We start from the raw sequence: 16515 nt of genomic DNA on the forward strand, positions 1-16515 counted from the left end.
AGAGAGAGAGAGAGAGAGAGAGAGAGAGAGAGAGAGAGAGAGAGAGAGAGAGAGAGAGAGAGAGAGAGAGAGTGAGAGGGATGGAGAAGGAGGAGGGAGAGAGAGAAAAAAATTAGCAGAGAAGCCCTCGCAATCAGCGTGTCTCAGAAGCACCATGGCTAGGACGATTGTATCGATCTAATAGTCTGCAGCTCGTAAAACACGCTGATTACCGCACGTGATTTCGTGGAAAACCATAATAGTCGACCCTGACCGAAACAGTTAGAATGATCCCGCCTGTCCACGATTTATCGAACCAATTCGACGATCTAACACCGAACCCAGACCTTTTCGATAAAACACCATACAAGCAAATTCAATAATGAAATCTATAATTCCGGATTTTTCCACGCGGCAGTTTGAATTAAATTGATATTTCATTTTACCGCAAACGGTAAACTAATTTAGTTTCGTGAAAACTACACCGGTTCTCTCAAGCGGCGACACAGTTCGTAGATCGGATTAAATCGGGTTTCGAATTTTCCCGCGTACCAGCGAGAAAGTTGATTTGAAAAATTAGACTTCGGGAAGCCTGGTTTTGGATGGAGAGCTTCATCTAATTAGTCAGGGGTTCTCAGCCGGAACCGTTCCGCCGATGAAACTCGCGGATTCACGATAAAATTGGGTTTCGAGCTCTAATTAATGCCACCCCCGGCAGAAAGTGCTCGATCGCGCGAAGTGACCGTCTGTCATAGCGACTGTACTTAGACACCGGACGTGAAAATATTCTCGGTAATTAGTCGAACGAAATCTTCGGGCAAGTAAGAGAAGCTGACAATTTTTTAAAGGAAGTTCTGTGTTCTATTCAATTTGAGAATCTCCGCCTTGATTTTTGAATAGCATTTAAAAAAACCTAATACTAAATTAAGCTGTCTAGCATATTATTTGAACAAACATATTCTCAAGAATTGAAAACCGTTCGCCAAATAAACGAGGAGCATCTTCCAGGTGAGTTTCATAAAACTCGGCTGGAATATGCTCGCTTGTCGTCGCGAACGATGTAGTTGGACGCGTTCCGTCACTGTCGTCGTCAGGTGAGACGCTGAAGGGGGAACGGGGGAGAGGAGACGCTCGGAAAAATTTCACCGTCTACGTGTGAGGATTCGACACAACCCTCTCCGAAGGAACGAGCAAAACGAGCGGAAGATGGAAGAATCGAGGATTCGCGGCGGCACAGAATCAATTTCCCAGGTCGGATCTATATTTTATTCCCTCGATCGGAGAGCGCGCGGTGGCCGAGTGTTATCGCGTGTTTCGGTTACCGGGGAGAAGAGCATCCCTTTTTTCTAGCTTCATCCGATAATTCGATCACTGCGGCTAACCCGGAAACAGTTTATACAATCGAAAAGGAATCCCCCTTACTTCGGTGATGATTAACTCCGTTAATCCTTCGGTCACCACTGGGGGTTAGACTGAACAAAAAAACTACCACCTGTGGGGCTCTATTGGTTTGTTTATTCGCGAATTTAGTGGTTGCTTATTCTCAAATCTCTCTTAATCGTCGCAACTCTACAGAAAGAAGCCACCCTTAACAACCGTTAGCTCCCTCCGTTCGAATTCCTTCGAAAGAACCTGTTGCGTTGGTATTAAAAACAAAATTCTGAAAAGACAGGTTGTATCGGTTTCGCCAGCGCAATGCCAGCATCCTAACCTCAACAGCCCGGTTCCCTCTGAGGGTGTCTCGCTTCCAAAAACTCCGAAAAAATCATCGTCCCCGAGTCCTGTGGAGGTGGGCCGGTAGTGTCCTCGACAAATCCGGTCGTCTGGTCCGCGTAAAAATTGATTCCCTCGGTCCGTGGGTGCAAGGGCCGGCGGGTCGCGTCGTCGGCACCGTCGAGAAAAAGTGCGCTGCGGGGGCCGGGGGAGTGGGAGCCGGTGCGAGGCGGGGGTTGTGGAGGTTGCGAGGTGGTTCGGGGAGCGAGGGGATGACGCGTGTGCGCAGTGTCCTCGTCCAAGATGTCCGCCCGGGTGCTTCAGGTAGTCGTGGTTTTGCGGCGCGGTGCGTTGCACACCGTGGTTAGGCGAATCCGGGGTTTTCGTGTGGTTCGGTCGTCGGTCCGGCTGGTGTCTAGTCGCAGGTGTTAGACTCCGGGGGCCCCGGGTACGCGTGGCACGGGGGTGTTGTGTTTGTCGACGGCGCCCCTGTTCGTTGACCGCCCGGTTTCGAAACCGGCACTGTCGACGGGTTTCGGAAACAATCGTCGAATCGAGTCGAGTCGAGTCCCGGTTCTTGGTTAGGCAGTGTAAAACGCCGGCGAGGAGAGTAGAGCAGAGCCCGTGGGTTCTCTCGCCAGGGCGGAGAAGCGTCGACAGACAGGGTGGAGGGGCGGCTAAGGGAGGGAGGGAGAGAGAGAGAGGAAGCTTGAGGCAGGCGCGCGTATTGATTCCCGCGTGGCGTTATACGGTGAGGTGAGAAAGCTGCAACCGGAAAATCCGCGGCCGCTGGGAAACCTGAAGACCACCCTGAAGACCACCGCCGGGGAGGGCTCCAGGACTGCCGTCGGTCGTCGACGCTGGCAAGGTACGTCTTCGCCCGAATTTAAACTCCTCCTCGATGTCTATCGTGTCTGTCTTACGGGGGATCGTCTTCGAGAAACCGGGATCGCACGCGGCGCCTCTTCCTCGAGGTAGAGAACCCGAAGGGAGGGTCGACACTCTCTCGAAAAAGGGTACATCGATCGGCCAGGGATCGGGTCCGTGGGCTCCCGCACACGCCATCGTGCTCTCGACAACCCGTGTCTCTTATCGCTTCTTTCCACCCGGACGGCTATCCCCTATTCGAACCGCGGCCACCAGCGACGAGTTCCTCCTCTCTGGGTCGACCGGCCAGGTCTGACACCCTTTCTCGATCCCCCCTGCACCCCATACCAAACCCCCCGTCACTCTTTTCCCATCCCCATCCCCCCGACCAACCGCTCTGCCACGTTTTTTGCCAAGTCCACTGACAGGTGTCGCTCGTTAGCTACCCCTGAACGCCGAGACCTGCCAAGAGAGAGAGAGAGAGAGAGAGAGAGAGAGACAGAGAGAGAGACAGAGAGAGAGAGAGAGAGAGAGAGAGAGAGAGAGGGAGAGGGAGAGAGAGAGAGAGAGAGAAAGAGAGAAACTGGCATTCCTACAGGCCTCCGACGGCTCCTGATAGAGCTGGCCTCTTCCTCCATATGCCACTCTCGCCCTTAAACTATCCCTTATCGATCGCCAACCTCCCACCCCCTGACACCCCAACGCTACTAGCCGCCGCGATCCGAAATTCCGGCCGACGGTGTGCGTCTTCCTACGACGACGCCTTATCGCCGCCTTCCACTGGTTACCCTCGAACGAGATCCGTCTTCATACTTTCTTGATACCCTCCTTTCGACGCCGTGTCCTCTTTCTCGAACTGTCTCAATCTACAATCGAACGAAAAGCCGGAGCTTCGGCTCTGGTTATTGCGTGGCTCTTCCGAGAAGCAATCGCTGCTGGGGCTTGAGATTTCTCGCCTGTTCCAAAAATATTATTGTTATACTATTTTCAACTTTTTAGCACATTCAATGAAGAAAATATATTTTCTATGGTCTTCGGTTTCTTGCAAAAGTACTCGCACAATTTTTATTTCACGTAAAGGTCCGCGGTCCACTTGTGACACTGTTCCGATAGTACGCGGAACGAATTGGTCGTGTCGTAAGGTCGAGTGTTCACAGTAAATGTCAAGTGGCAAAAAGGGGCAAGAAGTTGTACAAAGCACGTCTGGTTTCGCCGGTGCGATAACTTTGTTTCCAAAGCAGCAACAGTTACACGTGAAGTGTGTCGATCCCGAAGCCCTTTAAATTTTCAAGCCACTTTTACTTTTCCTCTGATTGACGGTCGCCGGATCGTCATGCTTCTTCTTCTTCTTCTTCTTCTTCTCTCTCTCTCTCTCTCTCTCTCTCTCTCTCTCTCTGTCCTCGTTCACGTTTTGTTACTTCATACCCAATCAGGGAACTCTTTCCTTATGTCCTATCGATCTTCCCCCCTCGCCCCCCGGAACATGAAACGGAAAGCAGATTTGGACAATGACGTTCGGGAACCAGTTGAATGTCCAGTCTAACCGGGCATTCTTTCTCCCCGTAGTACTGTGTGCTCGGCATGATCTAACTGTTGAACACGTGTTTGTTACATAACAGTCTATTCGGTAACCGAACTTCCTGCATTGATCCCTTACCTGCTCCAATTACAGTGTTATCGAATTCTTGAATTGTCGATGCCATGCCCGAGCCGATGATACTCTAAATATTAGAGAGCCTATAATGGGGTATTGTACGATCACCTATTTCGACCATGTCCATTTAATAGTAATGCACTGCTATTTGTACTTTATATGGCATTTCGACACTTAGGACTATAGATATCTAGGTTAGGATATATATAAACTTTGGAGCAACGTACTTGTGGAAACTCTAGGTCAGAATATCTGAGCTAAACGGACATTAGCGATTTCTAGGTTCGAATACTTAGGACAATTAGATACGTCAGGATAATTAGACCGTCTAGATTGAGACATCTGGGACCTGGAGGTTTGGACTTCTGCATTCTCTAGAGGTTGAACATTTAGGTTACGATGTCCAGAAGTGATCTAGATTAGGATTCCCCGATCCCTTAGGTCAGAATATTCAGAACCAATCATGCAACCCCAATTATCACTATTTCTTTCGAAAAATCCCAGCGCACGAGACTGTAGATCTTGATGTCGGCTAAAAGAAAAAACGAAAGTCTGATTAAAACACTTGATTACAGTCGTGCCGCTTGTTAGTCGCGGCACTCGCACATATCTCTTCAGCCCGGGGGGTATACTTTGACCGAAAACTGGCTTCTGGCGATCAAAGCGGTTAAAGAACGATCGGGTCAGCTTTGCAACAAAGTACCCGGAATCCCTGGGCGCGCGGGGAAGGATTAACAAGTTAGGGGATCTTTGTTTCGCCGAGCGAGACTGATCAAACCTCACCCTCGAACCTGCCTATCTCTCTCTCTCTCTCTTCTTCCCTAGCTCTCTTCGTGGCCCATCCCCCCGTAGGATCGCGGTTGACACCACATGGACCGGATTGCGATCGAAGCACCCCTTAAGGTTGTGCGCAGTAGTGGAGCCCCCCCTTTTGTTCGGCGGCGCCACGCGATTTTCCGGCGCGCAGTTGCCGTGCCCCAACGGAAATCGTCCTCTCTCTCTCTCTCTCTCTCTCTCTCTCTCTCTCTCTCTCTCTCTCCTCGGGAATCGACTTGCGCGACCCTAAGCGTTAAGTGGCGTGCACGCCGCTATTGAGTCACGCTTCGCGTGTGCCCGCGTACTTACTCTCGCGTGCCGACCCCGTGAACACACGTTTTTGTCCTGGGTTCCCCGACGGACCCCGCGAATTCGGACGGTTCTCCCGGGACTCGTGGTACCAAGGATTTTTTCAAATTGGACAGATTTTTTCTAATTCTTGCTTCTCGGAGCTTCTCGAACCATTCTGTGAGTTTTTGTAATTTTTTAAAATCATTGTTTCACGGTGCCCCTATTCCGTTTCCGAATTGCAACCATTCCCTGATAACGCGGTGATGATTAACCCCTCGCCGTAGGGTTGCCAGATCTTCTATATTTGATACGAGTCTTCTATATTTGAACTTGATCTCCGATATCATATTTGAGTAGCATATAATCTTCAAAAATCTTCTTTTGAATAAAAAAGTTAAAAATGTGCTGTGTGCCTCTTTTACTTGAACTCCTATATTTTGAGCCTATCTCATATATGTATACATAATTGCAGTTTTCACTACTTCTTCTATATTTGGATAAAACATTTCTGGCAACCCTACCTCGCAGTAACATTTTCTTTATAGTGAGTAGAAGAGAAAAGAAAATATATGATTTTCGTAAATATTGATTACAAAGGAATCAAATATTATTTCATTTAAGAGAGACGTAACATTCGTATTTGTTTGACTTCGTTATAATCTTCGTCACGAGTCCGACGATACAGACGCCGCGCATTCTTACGCGCGATGCACAAAAAGTTTCCCCGAACTTTGATTGGGATGAAATGCCGTGAACGAACGGGGCTAGTGAGTTGTAATAAAATGAAGCACCGACGCTAAATGAGCCGTGAAACTTTGCCGACCTGTGAGGTAGGATTGAAAGTTCAAGCTCGCGTTTTATAGCGATTGACTGGTTTGGAAAATTTCAAAATGTTGTCCCCGCTTGTTAGTTTTCAGGAGAGAGAGAATAGTATATATTCAATCATTCTTTGATCTCACGTTTGCCAATGATAAATCGCGTTCATTGGTACTAGAATCAAACTTATGTTTCTACGAGCGTTCGATTGAATACTTAATCATAAATAATAAATAGATGCAACTTTTTCCGAGGCTGTGTGTAGCCTGTAATTTTGAGAGGCGTCACGAATGCATGCTAATCGATCGATCATTCGTTCTATTTTCAGAAGAGCGGGCGAGGGTGATCTGTAGACCAGAATGAGAGAAATCAGCAAGGTCTGGTCGAGCAGGGACCCAACGTCCCTCGGCAGAAGAAATGATTTTTAGAAGGTAAACACTCTTTCACAATGTTCTCTGATCATTTTTTATCTATATCTCTATCTCTATCTCGCTGAATCACCACTCTCAAGCGTGCCCAGAGAATTGCTTCACCTTGAAATTACTCTGGAAATACGAAATTATCTGCATGCGATGTCTTATGCTGTCGATGCTATAGTGTCTCGTGAGTTATCGTTCACTGTAGCTCGCCACTGTCATTTCTTTGATCGTTTCCGAGGAAGATAGTAAATATACGCGCGCGGCTTTTCTACTACGATTATAGTGATCGCGTGCATCTCCGAGCAGACCTCCGAACGAATGCTGAATGATCAATGTGGTATATACACATATATACTTTGATTGATGTGACACTTGTTTATTATGTATTTAGCATTTGGCAATGAACTTGCTGACATGCCAGATTTCTACAATTTTAAGATTTGATTTTTAAAAATCAAGAATCTACGTTAATGCAACTGCCCCTATCATACCTAACACCATTCAAGTTAGGCCCCAAGGACGGATCAGAATGCTTGCGTGTAGGCAAATTGGGGCCGTAAAAATCTGTAGATGGGAAGCAGGATCCAAAGGGTTCTCCAGAGGACAGTTTAGTTTTCGTCGTGCAGTGGCATCATTATCATTGCCTTGGACATTTTTCTTTCCGTTCTCTCGCAGGAAATACCGCTAGGGACCGATTGGTCGTTTGGTATATGGGAGTGTGTCGTTGTTTACGAGTCTGCATTAAAGTGCTGCAGCTTAGGGGTACCGTACCTTACCATAGAAAGGGCTAATATGTTAAAAGAAGGTGACGTAACCGAGAACGGTGGCTCCTACTCCTCTAGCATAAGCTAATATAACCGGGACCTGACATATCAACACCCAATTCAACATGACCCGACTCAAAACAACTTACACATGTCCTAACCCAGATACAATGCGATTCTGACCTAACCCAGTACAATTCCAGCATATGCGAGCGAACCGAAATTCTGACCGAACCGCAGCCCCAGGTGACCTAGCCCTAAACACACATGTGGCACGTATGCTAATCCTCGCTAGCCCGAGTGCATCCTATTTTGTACCGCGACCACAGATACGTCACGCACCTTGTGGGAAGACTGTTTTAATATTTCTAACATTAACATTTACATTTTTAATCCTTACGTCAATGTGTACCTGGACATCCCCCTTTCAATTTCTCTTTAAAACTACTTTATCATTTCTTTGACACGTTCTTGGATGATCAGAGAATTAATTTTTACATTTCTGGCATAAGAAACTATGAATTACAACGTCATTGAACAGTGCAGAAAATTTTGGTACTTCACATAAACGTTAAAATGCCTTTTAATTTCTGAGTCACTGAATCTTCAAGTTCAAGAAGTAATTTCATTAAAAAAATTTTTCAAATACGTCTGAATTTCGAGTCCGATCGAATCTTTAAGTTCAGGAAGCAATCTCTGCGATCAGAGTGTTAAAGGGCGTGGACCCCTCGATCCCGCAGGCCCGAAATTAATGGCCCGGGGCATTATCCTGGGGCTTGAGATTCGGCGAAGTCAAAGGATCCCGGCAACTGGGTCACGCGGAGCATTAATTGCTCGCGGAAGTTCGAGCGAAACGAGATTATCCGACAAATTGTCTCGGTGCAGGATGGGGTGCGGCGGGGGGCCCCCTTTTTAGGGAAAGATCCGTCAAGGGAGGTCAAGGTTGCCCGCATGACAGGCAACGACGCGACGCGCGCCGTTTCACCATTCTCTCATTGATTCTTAACGAGGGAACGAGGCGAGCTTGACACAGAATGTCGTGTGCGAATCGCACCACCGAAATTCAATTGAACGGCCGGAGACGTTCGACCGTGACGAACGCCGCTTATGAGATTCCTCGCATAACTCGCGCGCGGCCCTAGGTCAACTGTTACCGGCTGTCCACGTGCGATCGATTCCAAGGGACTTACCCCTCTCGCGGGCGACTACTTTCTGTTTGTTTCGGCCCTTCGCCACATGCTCGGTCCCTTTATTGTCTCCTCGAATCGGTTCGATCGTAACAATCGTGAAATCGTCCGAATTGATCGATTATACTACAGTGACGCGCCTGCAAATGTTCGGACGCTCTAAAAAAATGATAACTTGTTTAATATTGGATTTGAACTTTTTCGAGAAGTTAGAGCGATTAGTTTATACCAATTAACCGGCCCTCCGGCCGGGTTGCGCCCGACCACTGTCGGTATACCTGAGAAGGTTGTTATAGCAGACAAAAAACGCGTACGGATCAGCTCCGAACCGGCCGATTATTTACAACCACCGCTCATACATATATCCGGATCATACATATGTACATACATGCTCTTCTATTTTATACATATACAGTATACAGTTACTCGAATTAATATTCGGACGCTCTAAAAAGACGGTAATTTTTTTGATACTGTACTACACGATTTGAACTTTTTTGGGGAGCTAAAGCAATTAGTTTACTACAGAATCTGAAAAGAAATTTTTTCAAAAATTGTAGAAAAAATACTAAAAGTTGCATTTTACAACTTTTTTATGTAGGCCTATATTGAAAATTTAAAGAAAACATTGAAAGACATCATTATCATCTTTTTAAGTGTCCAATATTTGTGCGAAATGAACATCTCCTTCATCAGTAGCAACTGTTGCAAGTAGGGTTGCATGAAATGTTTTATCCGAATATACATATAGAAGAAGTAGGGAAAACTGCAATTACGTATATATGAGATAGGCTCAAAATATAGGAGTTCAAGTAAAAGAGGTACACAGCACATTTTAAACTTTTTCATTCAAACAAAGATTTTTGAAAATTCAAATATGATATAGGAGATCAAGTTCAAATATAGAAGACTCATATCAAATATAGAAGATATCTGGCAACCCTAGTTGCAAGTCACAGGAGCCACACGAAGATTTCCTTTAGCAGATTGAAAAATGGCGAATACTGGTAAGGGACGTTGGTTAAATGTGTCCGGATATTTTTATAAAATACCGAATCAGTGACTGCGGCTGCAGGTAGATTTTAACTGACCTGGTATTTTAATTTCCCAGTCGATACGGCAGCATATTAATTTATTAATGTGCCACGGAGAACCCATCCCCGAGTCCCCGATGATTTTATTTTAATTCGACAGGCAATGCCTACACCCTGTAGCCTTGTTCTACATCTGCCAGATTGTATCTTCGATCACACTAGACTTTTCCCCACGTCTATCCTCGGTTCTAACCCGAGACGGTCATTTCATTAATTTCTAATTAATCTTCTGATTAATCTCTACCAAAAACGTGACCCCTTATACAAAACTCTGTTGTCAAATAACAATGAAAAGAAAGTGAAACCGAAAGTTCTACTCACCTCAGAAATCTTTTTTCCAAGTTTTCTGCAGCTCTAAAATATTTACAAAATTTGTCAACTGTACGTAGACTTTCCCACTGAACTGTATCGGTGCCATAGTTGCAAATGGGTTAACAGACAGCGACTATCTCTGTTATTGGGTCGCGCGTAACAAAAACATGGTTCTGAAAGGTAAGTAAATATAGGTGGACACACACAGGTTCGGTCGGCCAGTCGGCGATTATGGTCGCCGGCCTGGAAGATTCCAGCATCGCAGTTTCCGGGGGTAATAGGCGTATACACAAACAAAAAATCCGGGGACACGTGGGGCGAGGGGAGCAAGAGAACGAGGGGTTTCCTGGGATGGCAACCTTGAGGGCGAACGATCCAAGGGGTGATAGTAAAAAGACGCCTGATTTCGGCCAGTCAACCCTCGGCCGTCGCGGACTACGGACGCCGTGCGTCGCGATGCTCGAACGCTCGTTTCTAAAACATCGATTCACCCCAACGTTTATTCAAACATTTCCCCGCGGAGTGTTTTCACGCTAAACAAAAAATATTTACCGTCGAGTCGTTTTGTAAATCAAATAAAAAACTGAAAGAGTGCTCTCAGTGTTGAATGGTACATCACGTTCAATGGTTCAATGGAGCTTCTCCGATCATGCAGGATTGGTTGAAGATGTTATTTCACCAATGTAAGTACGTTGAAAACGTTGTTTGCAAACACTGTTAGCGCGAGGATGTCGTAGAAAATGTTTATATTCAAAATCCGACGTTGAAAAAATATTTTCTTCGAATACATAGTAGGTATCTCGCGGATTTTCATGAACAACTTCTTCCGATACAAACAATGGGCGCTCTCTGTTAGCGTTTTAGATATTTGCAAGAAACTGTCAGTTCGTTAGAAAATGTTGATTTTTGTAATGACAAACGGAAGCGGTGCCATCTCCACGCGAAAAACGAAATTACTTTCCGAACGACCCAATATTTTTAGTCGGGAGCGGCAAGTTCTCTGAAGAATGGGGCGGAGGGGCGGTGATTGTCGCGATCGACGACGTGAGAAATTGTTGGCTGGGAAGTTTGCAAATTGAGGGAGTGTGTCGCCAGTCCGGGTGCTCGATTATTAGTGTTGGGTCGAGATTATAGAGACATTTGGCGTGCGCGGGCGAACACTGTTGAAACCGGCGGATTCTCCCCCTGGTAGGGGTATCGATCGTCCTCCTTTCCCGAAGGGAAGTAACTTCTGGCATCCTTACTGCCGGCAAAAATTTCTGACTACGAGCTACTTCGCCAACAAAGTGCATTAGCCGCAAACGGGCAACACCCTGGGAACCCTTTTAGCGGGCCGTTAGACACAAGGTTGATTGTACCGAACACGGGTACGTGGATGTCGCCGCCGCCGCCGCCGCCTGGGTCAATCGTGACCCGGCCCAGAAACGACACGTTTACCCATTTCCGAACTCGTACACATACGCGCGCACACACACACGCGTACGTAGAAACCCGCATATTTTGACGTGAATGCTATCGCAATATCGATTGGGAATCGGTGTGCTCGACTGTTCGTCATTCCACATCGTTCGGGGGGAGGGCTAAAATTAACTTCACGGGGATGCCCTAAATTGAACGTGACTTACAAGTGAATGTGGACGGTCTTGATGGAATTTTGGTCGACAGGAATTTTCCAGGGAAATTTTTTAACACGCGTTTCACGCTATTTTTAAATTTTTCACGTTGTTCGAGGGGCGAGCACTACCTCTAGAGAGCGAGGCGTGCTTTCGATGGGGTATCTCAGGGGTTGCTATAATTAAAACGTTTTATTCACGGTATAATTGTACTTGGATGTTGAGATCATAATTATGTCGTTTCTCATACAAGCAGGATGTAGTTTATCTCAATTAGTGCGCGATTACTCTCGCGAGAAATTATGGTTTGGAGATTGGGTCGGTTGTCGAGTCCATGACAGATTTAGCCCTTTGCACTCGAATGGCGAGTCTGAGGCGCCACTAAAAATTGCCATACCATTATTCAAAACACAGTTTTGACATTATTAAATTTGTCTGTATTCTATAAATTGTAAAAAGCTCAATTGTTATATATATATATAAGAGAACAGGTTCGATTTGAAGTGCACAATGTAAAAAAGATTATACAGGACAAAAATGATCTGGGTTGAAACAAATATCTTGATTTTGGAAATTCAAATTGTTCGAGTGCAAAGGGTTAGTAATGAATTAGGACATGAGGATTGAGTGCCGCATCCAATTAAAAGTATCTTTCTGTATCTACGATGCCGGATTTCTCTCGAGTCTGATTCTACTGATTCCACTGTGGGGCCCCAAGGCATGCCGTTTAGGTTCCCCAACAGGTTTCCCAAGGCCCTCCGTTGTCATCCCTGAGGGACCAGCGCGGAATTTGATCAGAGGTCCTGGGGGTTGCGGTTCAGGTGACCTGGCAGGTGCAGCAGGGTGCGCTACCTAGTGACTGACGAATTGATTTCAGGAAGAGGGCATGACGCACCGAACTCATGCAGTGGCGAAAACACGTGCGCATCAAGTACGGTGGTCGAGTCGGTGTCGGTCAAGGGCAGCGGGAGCGGGAGCAGGTGCAGCTGCAGGTGCGCGTGGTGCAGCTGCAGCGGGAAGGGGGCTCGAGACTAAGCTACGTCTGTCATCGGCCTCACCCCTCGTCGACGACACACCGCAGCTGCAGCGCAGCAGCCATGCTCTGCTGCGGCCGCAGAAAAGTGAGTACTCGTCATCCTCCGAAGGGTTGCATACGCGGTGCAGCTGCAGTGACACCTCCCTGCACGGCTCCGACCGGTTAATGCGCGAGACACTTCGTGCAAGTGTCCGTCAGGGATGACCAGGCTCATTGCTAACGTTTAGTGTGCCTTCATCATTATTTCCGACAACCTGAGTCACTGCAGCTGCAACCTGATATCATGACAGCGCCGATTTTTACTGATGAATGTTTCGTATGCACATGTAACGACCACTTGTGGTCGTCTCAAGTCGTTGTGGATCAAATTCGGTCAAAATCGTTATTGTCGGTCAAATCTGGAGTCGGTGAAATGTTGTCGGTGAAAACCGTGTCGGGGAAATTTGTGTCGGTGATTTCCATGGGATCCACATGTACCATATACGACTTACCTTTACTTTTTCCTTCATAATTGCGACCAACAACAATTTAAACAAGAAATGATTTACACATTAGCTAGTAAACTAGTCCTTCTAACTATATAATATTTATGATTTCGGCGCAGGGTTCGATCATTTATAGAAAACCAGCAATGTGCAATTAATTAAACATGCTTCTCGAACGTTATGATCGAACCCTGCGCCGAAATCATAAAATTTATTATATATTTAATTTTCGATCGAAAAGAATTCACCATTAGTCCTTCTAACGTTTGAAAAAAGCTCAAGCTGTAAAATCCAATTTTGAAAAAGTGATTCGTTTTTAATAGGTGTACGAACACTTCGTGCGCCCACTGTGGATGTTTTCGAAGTTCGACGACGCGATAGAAAATTTGTATTTCTCAAATATAATTTTGCAAGATTGCAGACTTACATAAATTGAAAAAATCGCGAAAAGGGGCGCTACAGGGTCGACCCTGTGCGTCTATAGGCTGGTGATCGTTACAAGGTTGTCAGCAAGTTCAGTAAAGTTTCGCGTAGGTTAAAGTCAGGTCCACAGTCGGTGGGAGATCCGACGGAACCGTCGCGCGTCGGTCACGACAATCGATAGCGGAACGACGCGACGCGGAATCGATGGGAAGATACGCGCGTTTATTTCGTCGATCCGGTATCACCGATAGTATAGAAAATAATGGCAAGCTGCCGGATATTTGTGGGCGGGCGGGTGACAAATATATATGATAAAAGCCGACTGTTCCGCTCCGTATCTCGATATTGATTTACAACAAGCCGATACCGTTCACCGTTTTCGATTTCCATGTGACGGGGCTCGCTACGAAAATTTCGCCTCGCCCCCGCGGGCTATTGGCCAGAATATTGAAACGACAAAAAAGGAAGCAAACCTTTTCCGAACTTCCGATGGAAAACACCGCCCCTCTCGTGCGTTGCTTTTTTTGGATTCGGTGCTCCTCGGATAATTTATTTATGAATTGTACATATTTCATTCGCTGGCCACACTATCTCTGTAAACGAGAACAGTAATGGTGTTTCTCTCTCTCCGACGTATCTTTAAAAACAACATAGATATTCAAGGTGGCCAGGTTAGCTGGGACAGCCTGTATAAGAAATCCAGAATATTAATACATTATTAATGTTTGTTGATGTCAAGATATCCTGAAATTGCTTAAAAATGATTAGTTACATTCACGGCGTGAATGAAGTTCACGTTAGTTAGTGATTTTGCACGTCATCGCTGGGGGATTCTCCGGTTGTGCATGGCGGAGGTTAACAGTAGTTGGTGAAGATGGCGTATAATAAGGAGCGACAATAAATGTCGAAGTCTCGGAATGGAGCGTTTCTAGGCCGTGGCTCGGGGTTTGTTTTTGAGGAACAATATAAAAATGACGCGGACTCTCCGAGTGGGCCCGACTCCGACGACGACGACGTTCTTTCTTCTCCGGGCTGTCCTCATTGTCTCGCTTCCGTTGAACTTGCGCACATGGCTCGTTTACAAAAGGCGAGTTAGCGATTCCAAGCTCGTCGACCATCCACGGTTGAATATAAGGCGAGAAGGCCGGATATTTCGCGGTGATCTCTGTCGCTGCAGACCCTGCTCGGTCAGGTTAATTCGTGCTCGGTCTGGTCAACCTAATATCGCCGTTGAAATTTCTATTTTTGAATCTCTCTGTTGAATAACATGCATCTTTTAGTAGTTCGAATTGTCTCGACGAACGTACCTCGTTCTTATCGTCTTCGGTTCACTGTTAAGTAAGAAATCGATAGGATCACCCGAAAAGTATAATGAATAAAAGATTTTTTAATGCAGTAACGCGGTGGGCCGGGGAACAACGTAAAAGTGGCACTAAATCGTAGGAAAAAGTTGGCCGCACGAAATCTTAAAAAGTCGCTCTTTGTGCTTCACCCTGGTACCGTGAAGACCTCCATGTCGCGATGCTTTTCATACTTACTGGAGGGAGTGTCCCTCTTTGTGCCACTGTAGCACTTTTAACGCTCTCTGAAGGGAGCCCTCCACTCTCTGCCGGCGTTTCGCGTGTCACAAAGACGCAGAAAGTTTGCGAGTTCGGCACGAACGTAGCGCGAGAAGTCGTTCGACGTATTTTGACGTTGTTTCATTGCAGAACATCCCCAAGATGTCCCGTGGCATGTTAAGAAACGTTCATTTGTAAAAGTAGAGTAGGGCACCGTCAGATTTGAGGCGAAGAAAAAATTTAACGGGTCGACAAACATGCTTCAAATTGGTACAATCGGTGGAAACAGGATTAAATATGGTCAGATTTGAGGGTATCGTTACAAGATTATTTAAAAAGTCACCGCCGAGTGAAATTTAGGATAGCACAAAGTCCGCGAAGAGTGCAGACGCTGACAAAAATATCTCTCCATTCCGAAAATACATTTAGCAGCAGTTTCCGTTTTTAGGTTACGTGTCGGCTAAGTGATAGTTAAAAAAAAATCCATCCCTCCTAGAAATGTGAATGTGGTGAATATTTCCAGCCTGTTGTATCGATTCAGGAGCATCGCGAACGTTCGCGAGATGTCGGCCGGTCGTTCCAGAGAATTAGCAAACGTCATCGCGCGATATTTCACGAAAAATAAGACACTAATGGCAGTGTAAACGTAGCAAGTAGTCGCCGAACGTCCGGGACGGCGAATAAAACTCCCGCCGGGGGTTGGACGAAGTGGCTTGCAGACAAGTTTATTTAAATTCCACTAATGACGTCATTAAAATAATAAACGATGTCGTTTAGGTGGTAGAATGTAAGCCGAGACCCGCGGTTCGTAACTTCCCCGGGACCTGGCCGGAAACGCGGCGAAACTTCTATTTATTTATTTTTTCTTACCGAGATTATTTCGTGTGTGCGCGTTCGTTCTTCGTTCATTCGACATCCGGAGGCAAATCGATGATCGTTATCAGGGGAATCCGAAAATCAATGACGTTCGGGTCTCCGAACGATAAAAATTTCCGGGTTCGCGGCTCGATTTCAATTTCGGGCATTCACGTTCGTCCGCGAAGAAACGAGTGGCAGCAAATGAAGCGGTGCTCGATATTTTCCGTGACGGCCTTAAGCAGCCGGTTCGAAAGAATAATTTGCAATTTGCTTTGGCGGAAGGCGGGGTGGGAGAGAGGAGGGTGCGGGGGAGCGTCGTAAAAGCGACTTCCGGTTCGATATTAGCATAAGTACGGCCCGGCCGGTGTGTACAGGTTTCCGGAAGCGGGGCTTTACGTTCCTTCCGCGTATCACGCGTGTCGGCGGAGGCCCCCGGATATTTTGCATGCTTCCGCGAAAAGTCCGACGTTGCACCGTTGCTCCGTTGCGCCGGGTGCATTTACGTGCAATCGGCCGGCGCGCGGGGCGCACGCGAGCCGGATGTTTCGCAGGGATGGCTGCAGCCCCGAAAGAAATCGTCGGGAAGAATGTAAATCAGGCTGATTAGCAGTCGACGGACTTATCAGTTC

The 16515-nt window shown here is 46.6% G+C and overlaps 1 protein-coding gene across 10 annotated transcripts in view; it reads left to right on the forward strand.

The window, feature by feature from the left end:
- Rhogap100f (Rho GTPase activating protein at 100F) overlaps nucleotides 1–16515 on the forward strand; it is a 58451-nt gene that overhangs the window by 5588 nt on the left and 36348 nt on the right. Inside the window, exons 1-3 of one of the 10 annotated variants that reach the window (XM_076444484.1) lie at nucleotides 1943–2560; nucleotides 6465–6567; nucleotides 12403–12646. In XM_076444484.1, the coding sequence (XP_076300599.1) occupies nucleotides 12428–12646 (219 nt within the window). In that variant the 5' untranslated portion in view covers nucleotides 1943–2560; nucleotides 6465–6567; nucleotides 12403–12427. Of the gene's footprint in view, nucleotides 1–1942; nucleotides 2561–2617; nucleotides 5498–6464; nucleotides 6568–6607; nucleotides 10596–12402; nucleotides 12647–16515 lie in introns of those variants that run through there. The other 9 variants (XM_076444499.1, XM_076444488.1, XM_076444489.1 and 6 more) reach the window with 9 other exon arrangements.

The sequence above is a fragment of the Lasioglossum baleicum genome, chromosome 20, assembly GCF_051020765.1.
Source record: "Lasioglossum baleicum chromosome 20, iyLasBale1, whole genome shotgun sequence".
NCBI lineage: Eukaryota > Metazoa > Arthropoda > Insecta > Hymenoptera > Halictidae > Lasioglossum > Lasioglossum baleicum.